The sequence below is a fragment of the Macrobrachium rosenbergii genome, chromosome 48 (genome assembly GCF_040412425.1).
Source record: "Macrobrachium rosenbergii isolate ZJJX-2024 chromosome 48, ASM4041242v1, whole genome shotgun sequence".
In the NCBI taxonomy this organism is placed as follows: Eukaryota; Metazoa; Arthropoda; class Malacostraca; order Decapoda; family Palaemonidae; genus Macrobrachium; species Macrobrachium rosenbergii.
In genome coordinates this window covers 5,205,502-5,220,501 of record NC_089788.1, presented here as the reverse complement: position 1 = coordinate 5,220,501, position 15,000 = coordinate 5,205,502, and the positions used below count along the sequence as shown (strand labels likewise).

The 15,000-nt window shown below is 36.7% G+C and overlaps 1 protein-coding gene across 1 annotated transcript in view; it reads right to left on the bottom strand.

Annotated features, from left to right (window-relative positions):
- The window catches only part of LOC136831665 (uncharacterized), a 21,192-nt gene extending 7,922 nt beyond the window's left edge, over positions 1–13,270 (bottom strand). The window contains exons 1-2 of the mRNA XM_067092294.1: positions 13,221–13,270; positions 11,601–11,742 (exon numbers count right to left, since the gene is read on the bottom strand). Of these exons, the coding sequence (XP_066948395.1) occupies positions 11,601–11,742; positions 13,221–13,270 (192 nt within the window). The remainder of the gene's footprint in view (positions 1–11,600; positions 11,743–13,220) is intronic.
- Between the last annotated feature and the right edge of the window lie 1,730 nt (positions 13,271–15,000).

Below are 15,000 nucleotides of genomic sequence, written 5' to 3'. Positions count from 1 at the left end.
GGAGAGTTTTGGAATGGTGAGGAGTAAGTAGCATTATTCTTAGGTGTACTTATGTGTCTCCACACGATGTGAAAATGTAATTGAGTTATTGTCGAGCTTGATTTGTCATTCGTTCAAGTGACAATGCGTACCTGATGGTAACATTGGTGCATTGGACACCAGAAATTTTACCTCAAAAATAGTTTTATATTTAAGATACTATTTCTTATAGAGCATCATTATGTTCTGTACCTTATTCTGCACGGCTTCAGTAGTCTATATGCAACTATTTCTCTTCAGGAAAAATAATACGAGCATTCAGATTATCGCTAAAGCAGTGTATGTCCCCTATCCACCCCAACCAATTTGACTCCTGAGAACAGTCCGGTTGATGAAGCGTTGAAAAAGACACCATTGTTGTTCTTTCAAAGGAAGATAACTCCGACAATTGTCTGATGGTAATGTATGCTCCTGAAACACAAATGGCCCCTATTGGTAGCCATTTTTAGTGTTAAGTTCATTTTCAGTGCCACAAGTTCACTAACTTTGGCGTCATCAGTCAAGTTCGCATGGATAATTACAGAGTCTCTAAGCGATGGTTGAGTACGGAATCTACATTCTCTAAGCGATGGTTGAGCACGGAATCTACAGAATGTTCGCCGATGACTTTGCCTTTTGGTTTTGAATAAAAAAAAATACAAATATAATTACTCACTGTAAAATAGACAGACGAGTGTTCCAATCGATGATCTTTTGTGCACATAAGTGGATGACTGCGCACTTCTGTGAGAAGAAGAAGAAGAAGAAGAAGAAGAAGAAGAAGAAGAAGAAGAAGTAACAGACATATTTACAGAAAGACAGACAGATGGACAAATTGAGTGAAAAAGTATAGCCTTCAACTTTGTCAGTGGGCGATCAACAAACTCGGATTAAGTGATGAAAATTGTTTATATTATTATAGCGAAAACCCTTAATTTACTTCACCTAATGGAAGAAAAAAATATGTAGAAGACTTCAGTTCTGTTGTTTTTAAATTAAGTGGAATTTTTAGATTTGTTTTGGAAGATTTCACAATTTAAATTAAGTTTTAATTCAGTATATATATATATATATATATATATATATATATATATATATATATATATATATATATATATAACTATAATACTCATTCAAATTATGAAATGTTTTATTCAACATATATACAATCCATACATACTTTTCAAATAAATAACTTCATACCTTAACATTCATAAAATTTATATATAAATACATATATGTATATATAAATAAATACATGTATGTATATTATATATATATATATATATATATATATATATATATATATATATATATATATATATATATATATATATATTTATATATATATATATAATAATTTTATAGATGCAAGTTATGAAGGCATATGCACAGTATGTATGGATTATATAAATGGTCAGTGAAACATTTTTTTATAAGACTTCCCTAATTTGTAGTCCCAAAAATTTCTTCCTGACGTGCATACCCATACCCGTTGCGACGCCAATTTACAGAAATCAATCAATCGATAAATTCTCAATTAGAGACAAAATAGATATCAGCAACTGAACAAAAAACGGCCTGAGGTCTATTGACTTTGGAAACAATTGGGACTTAAGTAGTTGACAAGCGGTTGCCTTAGACGTCCTTACCACCAATATGATATACCTGGTAGCATTATTGGTCGCATGTTCCAGGCCCCTGGAACGGCATTCCTTCTTAAACGCTATTTGGTAATAGGTTTGGTCTCCTTATTGGTAGACCACAAGTTTTGTTTCTTGTCGCAGCCGTTGCTATGGTCTGATGTTGGAAGACTGGACTGGCGTATTGGATTTATGTTTTATTTAAAGTAGAATTGTCAGGGTCCAGGTATCTGGAATCATTTGTAATTTTGGTCAGATATTTGGAAATTCATTTCAAGGTAATAACGTTTACAGGCACAGTATTTTTAGATATTGATAGAAATCATTATAGTGACTCAGTGCTTGCAGTGATTCCCTCTCTCTCTCTCTCTCTCTCTCTCTCTCTCTCTCTCTCTCTCTCTCTCTGATTCAATGCTTATAGTGATTCTCTCTCTATAATGACTCCGTGCTTGCAGTGATTCCCCCCCTCTCTCTCTCTCTCTGATTCAATGCTTATAGTGATTCTCTCTCTATAATGACTCCGTGCTTGCAGTGATTCCCCCCCCCTCTCTCTCTCTCTCTCTCTCTCTCTCTCTCTCTCTCTCAAAAAATTATGCCCACTGTCACTCTCTCTCTCTCTCTCTCTCTCTCTCTCTCTCTCTCTCTCTCTCTCTCTCTGTGTGTTTATAGTGATTCTCTCTATAATGACTCCCGTGCTTGCAGTGATTCTCTCTCTCTCTCTCTCTCTCTCTCTCTCTCTCTCTCTCTCTCTCTCTCTCTCTCTCTCTCTCTCTCCCCAAGCAAAAGACCCACACCTGCGTTATCTGTCGTAGTTGCACACTCTCATATCTCACGGGTAATTGCCATTGCGCAGAGAGAGAGAGAGAGAGAGAGAGAGAGAGAGAGAGAGAGAGAGAGAGACCATCTGTCGGTCCTCCCGCGTTCCTTCTTGCCTGCTGCCGCCGGTAACGATTACCTCACACCTGGTAACGTAACAGTAGCGTAACAGGAGCGAGCGACGGCGGCGGGGCCGCTTGCGAAGTTCCCTTTGCATCACAAGACATCAGTGGAAGCCGCAGGTAGCCTCGAGAAGTTGCGGCAAGAAGCCTCCAGAAACCGCCTTCAGACTTGGACAGTCAGCTGGTCTCTCGGGAGGCGAGATTGCGTCAAGGCTTCTGAGACATATGGCAGAGATGGTGCAAGGCTTTAATGGGATGGGGATTTTGGGGGTGGGGAGGGGAGGGGGGAGACGGTGAGGTTTGTTGGTTGTTGGGGATTGGGGGTAGGGAGCCGGAAGGTGTTACAGTGATATACAGGATGTAGTTTGTTTTTGTGAGTTTATTTTCCTGGACTGAATTTTGTGCGCTGCGGAATCGTATTGTATATATATGTATATGTATGTATGTATGTATATACATTTATAGCATGTATATGTACGTATATATGTATATATGTATATGTGCGTGTGGGTATGCATAGATGTATGTATGTATTTATAAAATCTTTGTAGATTTATGTGCATATATTCCTATAATATAAGCACAAACACAAATGCATGTGACATATGCATTCAAGATTGATGTATGCACGTACTGCACTTCACTTACTTGTATGCATAGATTCTAACATGCGTGGATTTCAAAAGGCGACATTGACGGAAAAACAAAATTTCAATGTTATTTTGAGGAAAAGCTTAATGAAAAATTTATACTGGCGTGGACTGATTTATCTTCTTGTGCCAGTGGCCGGATCTGTACCTGATAGAGCGCCTTAGGACTCTATGAACTAGCAGTAAAACAGTATATTAAAAAAAGATGAATTCCTGGATACGACAGCTGGTGTCAAGGATTTTATTTTCACTAACTGCAATAGACCTTAAAGCGTTATCTTACATTCACCACATAGCTTTGGAAGAGCCTGCTGTATTTAATACTAATAAAAACGTGCAACGGCTGAAGTGCTATTCAGAAAGAAAGATAAAGCGAATTATTAATAAAATATGGGCAGATCGATTTTAATCTGGAAGAAGTGATTGATCAAATCGAAGATTCCTACTCTGTCTCCAAGGTCATCTCTTCAGAAGGCAATATTTGGAGAGTCGTTTTAGTGTACCCCAGAGAAGGTCCCCAGTTGGGGGTACTTTAGGCATTACTTAAGGTTCTTTGCAGCGTGCCTTCGGCCCCTAGCTGCAACCCCTTTCGTTTCTTTTGCTGTGCCTCCTTTCATATTCTCTTTCTTCCATCTTACTTTCCACCCTCTCTAACAGTTGATTCATAGTGCAACTGCGAGGTTTTCCTCCTGTTACACCTTTCAGACCTTTTACTGTCAGTTTCCGTTGCAGCGCTGAATGACCTCATAGATCTCAGTGCTTGGCGATTGGCCTAAATTCTATATTCAATTCAGTTCAGTTCCCAGAGAAGTTCGAATAAGTTTCATTATCAGTTTGCTGGGAGTTTTATTTTGGCTGCAACTAAAACGTTGATTAGTTTTCCTAGTGCAGTTGTGGAATTTCCTGATCTTCAGATATTTAAGTAAGGGTCCGTATGTGAAATATCAGGAAAAATTTGGGTTCTTCGATTTTTTCGTCAAACGCCCCCCTCAAGCGAGGAGGAAATTCGTTCCTGCCCTCTGCTGCTGTTGACGTTTCCTGAATTTCAGGTGTGTCGATTTTATTTCCTGTTCCCTCATTTATATATTTATTTATTTATCGCCTTGTCTCTCTCTGCCGGCTGAATCCTCTTTGGACCCTTCTTGGATTTATTGTCTGTTGATTGACTCTGTCCATGAGGGTGTTCAACTGAAGATTTATTTAAAGAAATAAAGAAAAAAAAACTCCTCTTGGAGAGCTTCTGTTGCCGTCAGTGCACCTCATACGGTGCACTGTAGGCATTACTTAAGGTTCTCTGCTGCATTCCTTCGGCAACCCCTTTCATCCCTCTTACTGTACCTCTGTTGATATTCTCTTTCTTCCATCATACTTTCCACCTTCTGCCAACAATTGATTCACAGTGCAACTGTGAGGTCTTCCTCCTGTTACACCTTCAAAACCATTTTACTGTTAATTTCAGCGCTGAATGACCTCATAGGTCACAGCGCTTGGCCTTTGGCCTAAATTCTATATTCTGTTCTAAAGGTAGACACAACAACGTCACTGGTTGTTCCAAAGCCCCTTGGGAATGAGTCACGTGAAGACGGGAATGAAATCGACGCATTCTCGAGCTTAATAGGGAAATTAGAACGCCTGCAAGACATTACAGGAAGGGCACTGACCCGTGCAAAGTTTTTCGACCCTCAGACTGTGTACTCACAAACACATATACTTGCGTGAAAAGTATGAGGTTAAGGTTAACAGAAATTAGGCGGATATCTGGATTCAGCTGAAGGCAAGGCAGTGACGGTGATTGCGATGATGTATATAAGATTATGTATTGCAGGGTGTAAGTGTGGTCATTATGTTTTTTTTTGGGGTGGGGGCGTGGTAGGGTGCGGGATGTTGGGTTCAGGCATCTGTCACCGAGATTTTAAAAACTCGAGAATGGCAGCTAATGTGACGCATAATTGAAAAAGTTAATTTCGTTTTGTGTCATATCTTCTCTCCTTTCTTTTTTATTTATTTATTTTTTTTTGCCAAGAACTTGATTTTTATTTTCGTTTTTAAGAAGATACTCGTAGTTTGAGCCACCTGTATATCTTTGTCGGTATTCAGAGGTTATTAAGACAGTGTCTTATAAAACCAGATGACTATTGTCACATCCCATCACAGACGTTCGATGTGTCGATTACAGCTGCTGATTAAAGTCTCAAGGAATGACTTTGGCTGTTTTCTGTAACACTTTCGGTAAAATAATCATATAGTTGATCTTTATCGTTCGGGGAAAGATTACATTCTTTTGTCATGTATTAAGAATGTAACGAATAAAAATGCTTCTGCTAAGACTAAGTGGATCTCTCTCTCTCTCTCTCTCTCTCTCTCTCTCTCTCTCTCTCTCTCTCTCTCTCTCTCTCTCTCACTCTCACACACACACACACACACATATATGTATAGGCTGTAGATATATATATATATATATATATATATATATATATATATATATATATATATATATATATATATATATTGTATATATACATATATATATATGTGTGTGTGTGAGAGAGAGAGAGAGAGAGAGAGAGAGAGAGCGAGCGAAGCGTGCGCGCGCGCGTTCCTGGCTGTTTATATGTATGCAGTGAAACTAACTTATGCATCCGTTTTTCTGTGAAACAAACACGTCCATGAATATTGATAAAAACATACATAACGCTTTAGTAATCTTGTCCTCAATGTATACGATCTATTGAACATTTTATTGAATTTCTTCTACATAAAAATTTTGGTTTTAGGTAAAGAGACGGGTAATAACTTTGAATGATTATAAAAAAATTATATTATAGGTTATTTGCATCTGGAGTTGAACGAGTACACGAACATAAAACCTTTTTGCGTCGTAAATCATTGACGTTAAGCGTTTATACTAATTTTTTTTAATATAATTTCTTCTTGTACTTAGTTTCCGTTACAATCTACATGTACGTAGATGATACACATTCCTGAAAGTTGTTTTTATTTTTCTGTAAAAGAAAATGTTGTGCCGGCTTTGTCTGTCCGTCCGCACTTTTTCTGTCCGCCCTCGTATCTTAAAAACCACTTATGCTAGAGGGCTGCAAATTGGTATGTTGACCATCCACCCTCCAATCATCAAACATAGCAAATTGCAGCCGTCTAGCCTCAGTAGCTTCTGTTTTATTTAAGGTTAAAGTTAACCTTAATCGTGCTTCTGGCAACGATATAGGGTAGGCCACCACCTGGCTGTGATTAAAGTTTCATGGGCCGCGGCTCATACAGCATTATACCGAGACCACCGAAAGATAGGTCTATTTTCGGTGGCCTTGATTATACGCTGTAGCGGCTGTACAGAAAACTCGATTGCGCCGAAGAAACTCCGGCGCATATTTTACTTGTTTTAAATGGCAAACCATTTCAGAAAGTTAGATTTGAAATGATACTCTGTCGACAGTTTCATCCTGAATCTTAATTTTTTTTCCCAACCTACCTAATTTTTTTCCCAACCAACAAATTTTTTCCCCAGCCAGCTATTTTTTTCAACTAACAAAGATTTTTCCCAACCAACAATTTTTTTTTTAACCAACAAATTTTTTCCCCAAACCAACAAATTTTTCCCAACCAACAAATTTTTTTTTTTTTCCAACCAACAATTTTTTTTTCCAACCAACAATTTTTCTCCCAACCAACAAATTTTTTTCAAAGCAACAACCATAAAAGTTCACATCATTCCGCTAAATGTAGTGAATTACGTGTGCCGCATTTTGTGCAATCTTCAGTTTATGTATTTCAGCTAAATGATTTTTTCTTTCTTTACAGGTAAAGTAATTTTGAGTACTTAATAAGAGGATGTGGTTTGTTCGATAAGAAGTCAGGCAATTACTCTTTGTAAATGCGAGGACAAATAGCAGTGCGCCAATATTGCCCTAAGATGATGTAAGTACTAAACTGCTCTTATTTAGGTTGATAATCTCTTGATTTTTAGTTTTTTGTAAAAGAAAATATTGTTCCAGGTTTGGCTGCCCGTCCGCACTTTTTTCCTGTCCGCCCTCAGATCTTAAAACTGATGAGGCTAGAGGGCTGCAAATTGGTAAGTTGATCATCCACCTTCCAGTCATCAGACATACCAAATTACAGCCCTCTAGCCTCAGTAGTTTGAATTTGATTTACGGTTAAAGTTAGCCGTAATCGTACTTCTGGCAACGATATAGGATAGGCCACCACGTTAAAGTTTCATGGGTCGCGACTCACACAGCCGTGTACGGAGACCACCGAAAGACAGATGTATTTTCGGTGGCCTTGATTATTCGCTTTAGGGGCTGTACGGAAAACTCGATCGCGCCGAAGAAACTTCGGCGCAATGTTTACTTGTTTTTCGTTCAGCCCAACCGCAGGCGTTGTTACCAGTCCGTCCTCAGAGGACTGGCCAATTATCTAGGTCACGATTGTGTTGACTGACAGTCGCCCGGCTGTACTCTTGCGCCAGTCTCCGCCAGATGTATTTTATCTCTTAAAAAAAATAAATAAATAAATAAAAAAAGGGAAATGGTACACCTGGCAACGTAATAATTGCGTCTGGTCGTCCTCTGTGGTTCTTTGGGAATAAGAATGGGCGATTAAAAGGCTGGAAACGTTCGTTTTCTGATTCTTTGCTGTGTAATAGGTAAGTGTGATTGCCTTTGAAAGGCTAGATTGAGAGGTGGGGTTAAGGGGAATGTTTTACAGGATATTAGTATTTTTGGAGTTGTGGGTATGATTTCCTATATATATATATATATATATATATATATATATATATATATATATATATATATATATATATATTTGAGAGAATGTTCTACAGGAAATTAGGACTTTGGGAGTTGTTGGTATGGCTTCATATATACATATATTTAATGACTTCATATATATATATATATATATATATATATATATATATATATATATATATATATATATATATAATAAACAAGCAAAAATGACTGTGTGGAGTGGCATAGCCATGATATACAACACGTATGCTAATGGACAATGAAGATTGACCTTTGTTCCTCAAATTTATTTCCCGACGTTTCGTAATTTTCGCATATAATTACATCTTCAAGGGCTTTAAAATAGATTTTAAAAAACGCATAATTAGCATAAAACTCAAACACAGATTTTTTGACACTTCAAATTATACATTTTTAAAAAAATCAAGATACATTAAAATTCATGTTGCCTTGAACAACCTGCAAATAAAAAAAGAAAAAACTTAAGTCATTCATTGAAGCTTAATTCATACACACACACGCACACATGTTTACGCTACACCTCACCTCACTCTCACGTGAAAAACTCTCAGTGAATGGGTTGACATTGCTTGAGAGAGAGAGAGAGAGAGAGAGAGAGAGAGAGAGAGAGAGAGAGAGAGTATAACGTAATGACATAATGAAGTCGCGTGAAACTATAGTCACGAGTCACGTGACCTCCACACTTCCACGCGACCTGTCAACTGGCTGGGTGGGAATCTGGTTCCTCTTCTGATTGGGAAAGGGATTTTAAATTTCTTTTATTTTTCAAAGTCCCTTCACGTACTTTTGTTTATGGGATTGGATTGAGATGCTAACAGCTCTCTCTCTCTCTCTCTCTCTCTCTCTCTCTCTCTCTCTCTCTCTCTCTCTCTCTCTCTCTCTCTCTCTCTCTGGATTATGTGGTGATGAAGGTCCGATGGACTATTGCCTATATTTTCTGTTATGGTGTACTTTTAAGAGAGTTTTCTGAAACGTTTCAAGGTATTTTATTTTTCTTGGATTATTCAAAGTCCCTTCACGTACTTTTGTTTACGAGATTGTATTTAGACTCTCTCTCTCTCTCTCTCTCTCTCTCTCTCTCTCTCTCTCTCTCTCTCTCTCTCTCTCTCTCTCTCTCTCTCTCTCAACAAAAGCACCAGAATGTACCTTTGTTTGTGGGATTGGATTTAGAATCTCTCTCTCTCTCTCTCTCTCTCTCTCTCTCTCTCTCTCTCTCTCTCTCTCTCTCTCTCTCTCTCAAACAGAAGTACCAGAAATCTAATGATAAATTTTCTTAAAAAGTATCCAACATTGACTGAATCATTTTATTTTATGTTGGGACATTCTTTATCGAAGTAAGCAGTCTGTTTTTAGGTTTCTGCTGTTTTTCTGTCCGCCCTCAGATCTTAGAAACTACTGAGGCTAGAGGGCTGCAAATTGTTATGTTGATCATCCACCCTCCAATCTTCAAACATACCAAATTGCAGCCCTCTATTCTCTATAGTTTTTATTTTATCTAAGGTTAAATTTAGCCATAAGTGTGCTTCTGGCAACGATATATGATAGGCCACTACCGGCCGTGATTAAAGTTTCATGGGCCGCGACTCATTCAGGATTATACCGAGACCACCTAAAGATAGATCTGTTTTCGATGGTCTTGATTATACGCTGTAGCGTATATACAGAAAACTCGAATGCGCCGAAGAAATTTCGGCGATTTTTTTTTTTTCAAATCGTTTTTATAGACGAATGACTGATTGCATAAATCTTTCATATATTATTATTTTATAAATGGCTTTCACGTCACTGAGTGATATTTTAAAGTGGCATTGTACTGTTTTGCGTATTTGTGTTGAAGTCGGTTTACGAATATCGTAAAACGCAATTATGACGCATGCAGAAGTCGTAAAGTTCCCCAAAAACCACTTAGGACCCACTTCGAGGATTTACTTATTTTATTCTTCTTAATTCAATTTGAGCGTTATGGCTATCGTTATGTATTAATAAATGGTCATTGTGTGCCGTTCATTGTGGCTGCTTAAAATGTTCTAATTTATTTACTTTTTATATTTTATTAAAGATCATTTCGCGTCACCCTGAAATTGGTGAGAATAGTTATAACGGTGACAGATCTCTGGGAACTTTGGGGAGAGAGAGAGAGAGAGAGAGAGAGAGAGAGAGAGAGAGAGAGAGAGAGAGAGAGAGAGAGAGAGAACATAATTAGCATAGAAGTCAGAAAAAGATAGAATTTTTTTTAACATGGATTTATTAGCTAACAGTTATCTTGGAAGACATTGGCATTTATACCAAACTCGCCTAAATCTTTCGTAATTCTTAAGGAAAGTAGGAATTTATAATCTTTGCTCTTCTAGATGAGGTTGTAATAGAATTTAATTTGTCTTTAAGGGGGAAATTTATTTACTTGAATCGGAACAAAACATCGCATTTACTCTATGTCTGTTAACGTCATTTATAGTTATGATAAAATAATTGCAATTGTGAACAATGCACAATTTATTGGAACATTCAAAAACGTCATATTCCTGGAGTTATGATAAACAGATTGTAATTATGAACAATGTGAAATGTATTGAAATGTTCAAAACGTGCTATTCGTAGTTATAACAACATAATTGCAATCGTGAACAATATACAATTAATGAAATATTCAAAAAGTCATATTCCTGTAGTTATAGTAAAATAATTGCAATCATGAACAATATGCAGTTAATGAAATATTCAAAACGTCATATTCTTGTAGTTATAATAACATAATTGCAATCATGAACAATATACAATTTATTAAAATATTAAAAAACGTCATATTCCTGTAGTTATAATACAATAGTTGTAATTATGAACAGTGTACAATTTATTGAAATGTTCAAAACGTCATATTAGCTATAATAAATTAATTGCAATTAGGAATAATAAACAAGTAATATACAATTTATTGGAATATTCAGAAAGTCATATTCCTGTAGTTATAATAAAACAATTGCAATTATGAACAATACACAATTTAGTGAAGTATTCAAAACGTCATATTCCTGTAGCTATAACAAAATTATTACAGTCACGAACAATATATAATTTATTGAAATATTCAGAATGTCTCTTAGTATATTTATAATAAAACAACTGCAGTTACGAACAAATATACAATTTATTGAAATATTCACAACTTCATATTCCTGCATCTTCGGCAGATCAGCTTAGAAGTGTAGTGCCGTCAGTGCACCTCATGCGGTGCACTGTAGGCATTACTTAAGGGTCTTTGCAGCGTCCCCTAGGCCCCTAGCTGCAACCCCTTTCATTCCTTTTACTGTACCTCCGTTCATATTCTCTTTCTTCCATCTTACTGTCCACCCCTCTCCTCACAATTGATTCATAGTGCAACTACTTTGAGGTTTTCCTCCCGTTACACCTGTCAAACCTTTTACTCTCAATTTCCGTTTCAGCGCTGAATGACCTTACAGGTCCCAGTGCTTGGCATTTATACCTAAAATCTATCAATCAATCAATCCTTTTAAACAGAGAGTCCTTCACTCACCCCACCCCCACAACACTCGTGCTTCATCCTACTCCTTCTTCTTCTTCTTCTTCTTCTTCTTCTTCTTCTTCTTCTTCTTCTTCTTCCTCTTCTTCTTCCTCTTCTTCCTCGTGGCTGCAATGGCACACAGATGACTTCCTTCCCCCAACTGGCGCCGTCGTCAGGTTTCCGGTTCTTGAGGGTGACCGTGCAGTTTTCGAAGGTTTTCCTCAGGATGTTTGATGGCCCGCCTCCGAATCATCATCGTCCTCTGTAACCCTGAAAATGGCTTTGGCTGTGACACACACACATATACATATATATATATATATATATATATATATATATATATATATATATATATATATATATATATATATATATTACTAAAGGACCTCATTCAAACTGGATGGTATCTAATGGAGTATTTATTCAGAAAAAGTTACAACTTTTTCTGAATAAATACTCCATTAGATACCATCCAGTTTGAATGAGGTCCTTTTAGTAATACTACTATTGCACAGAACAACTGTGTATGTGATAAAGTTAACATATATGTATATATGTATATGTATATATATATATATATATATATATATATATATATATATATATATATGTATATATATATATATATATATATATATATATATATATATATATATATATATATATATATATATATATATATATATATATATATATATATATATATACTATATACTGTAAAAACACGACCACACACATATATACATATATAGCGTGTGTGAATGTGTATATACCTACACTTTGTCTAAGATTGTGTGATATGGAATCCTCGACGAGTTGCCACATTATAAGTCACCAAAGCCACGAGTTTGATCATCATCATCATCATCGTCACCATCACTAATCTCGTCAGAGAAAACTTAAACAACTGCATTTAATTATAGTTTTCAATTAACAGTATTGCTTCTTTTGTTCTTCTCGTCCATTTCTCATTTAGTCCTTTTAAATATTTGCTGAGTTTTGCCTGATTCCCGGGGTCCCCTAACTTGGATATAATCGACAGATTGACAGCTTCGGCAATGACATCATTACTTCGGATTTTTTTTTTTTTTTTTTTTTTGCTTCCTCCACCTGGTCCTTATTCAAGCATGGGGGGTGCTCAAACTGCATGAGTGCTGCTCTCTTTCCGTCTCACAATTTCCGCCGTTTATGTCAGAGCAAGTGCGTGCTTTAAAGCAGAGACTAAACTACATTCCTCCGATGCGCTTTACACATTTCATTCGTAACCGTCTTAATAATCGGTTACATTAGTGATAATGTTTTATGAAGATTAAACGTGAGGTATGAAAGTTTGTTTTTCTTGCCTTGTAGGAGGTATAAACCCTGGCTGACCAGATTTAGTGCATTTCCCGGCATTCTGAGACGTCCTTTTTTTTTTTTTTTTTTTTTTTTTTCACCGGATTCAAGACCTTTGGAGAGGATTTGATGAATGATGCTAGTGGCATTTTTAAATATACTTTAGAAGCTGGAGTTTTACATAAGATATAATTTTATTTCCTACAAGTTTTAATTATATCTATTATAAATATATACTACACTATGTAGTCTTTTTATTGACATCGGCGTCAACGACCATAGAAGTCACGACGCCTGATAACTTAAAATCATCCATTCACCAGACTTACTGCAATTCCTGGCATTCAGAGACGTCCTTTTGGTTTGTCGCCAAGAACATTTTACTCAGGAAACCGTTTATGAGTGCAGAAAGAGTTAGAAAATTCAAAGAAAAAAGTTTGCATCAAACTTGTATTCTACTTAAGAAATTTTCTGTTTGGGCATGAAAAAGGCATTCTGAAAAAAAAAAAAAAATTCCGGAGTGCCGTAGGGTGAGTTTACTCTCTGTTTAGCGGACGAATTTTCTGCATCCAACCTGTTGTTGAGGCGTTTTCATGTAAAATTATTATCCGTGGAACTCAAATTCTAGTTGTGTTAATTTGAGAATCACTAAAAGCCACCGTCTCTTTTCCCAGGTGCGATCTCAGTGTCTGTTTCTGTGTTTAATCTCTCTGGTAAACATTGCTGTTTATTACTTATTAACGTTGACCGTATTATTTCGTTTTACACACTTAACTTGAAGATTATATAAATAAGTCGTATTACTATGCAAGAGATAAGAACAAGGACTTTTCGAAAACCTTAACTGCGTTCCTCATTAATGTTTACGTTAAACACTGAGGAGAAACACTGTTCAGGCGTTCGAAAGTCTTTTTTATTTACATTTTGCATAATAATACGATTTGTATATATAATTGCGGATTTTTATTATACAACAATTTATCAGGATATTGTGAATTTCTTAGCAATTCCTGGAATGCGATCCGGTTTTTTTTTGGTCCGACGGAATACCAGTGTCATCAACCCGTCCTTTCCCTTGTTATGCGAAGACTGCTAGTTGCACGCCGCATACTTCCATTATTATTATCATCATTGCTGTGTCTGTTTTCTGAAAAAAAAAATGGCGATGGACGAAGGGGGAGAGAGAATGTGTAATATGGACCCCGTTTGAAATAAATAGTAATTACAGTCGTAAAGATGGCGTTGATGCCATTACCCCGACTGATAATGATAGATAACGAACTCTATAAATCAGCCACTCACTATTTAGACCGCTCGACCGAGGGGACCTTTCGGGGGGCCGGGGGTGGGGTGGTGGGCGTAGGATCTCGCAGCATAACGTGCAGGACATTTTAGAGATTCATCCTTCTCACTTCCTTAGGAATCGCGCCGAATACTCACACGGGTAATCCTCAGTTTCCTGCCGAGGACTCATCATTACTCATCATTTAGATCGTCATTAAGTCTCTCTCTCTCTCTCTCTCTCTCTCTCTCTCTCTCTCTCTCTCTCTCTCTCTCTCTCTCTCTCTCTCCCCGTCCCCTTCTCGAGTTTTTTTTTTTTTTTTTTTTTTTTTAACTCCCAGTACGTGACTCTCCCCGGTGGTTCCTGGGGCTTTACCGGGACATTTATTTTACTTTTCGATTCCGCCCGGAACAGGTGGAGAGGGCTGGACGTGACGTTCTATCACTTGGCTATGCGTGCGTGGGGGTGTGCGGTGTCCTCTCATTACTGTATTTCCGCAGGTACAAATTTGTTTGTGTATTTGTGTGTGTGTGTGTGTATCAGATTTTTTGTACCCATGTATATACTGTATATATGTGTGTATATATATGTGTGTGTGTGTGTACGTATCGTATTATTATTTCTCTGTATATGTATGTAAATTACGCATATATATATAAATATATATATATATGTGTATGTGTATTTATGTATGTATATATATGTATGTATGTATCGTATTACTATTTCTGTGTATATGTATATTACGCATATATATACATATATATGTGTAGGTATATATTGTGTATTTATATATGTGTGTATTTATGTGTATATATATGTATGTA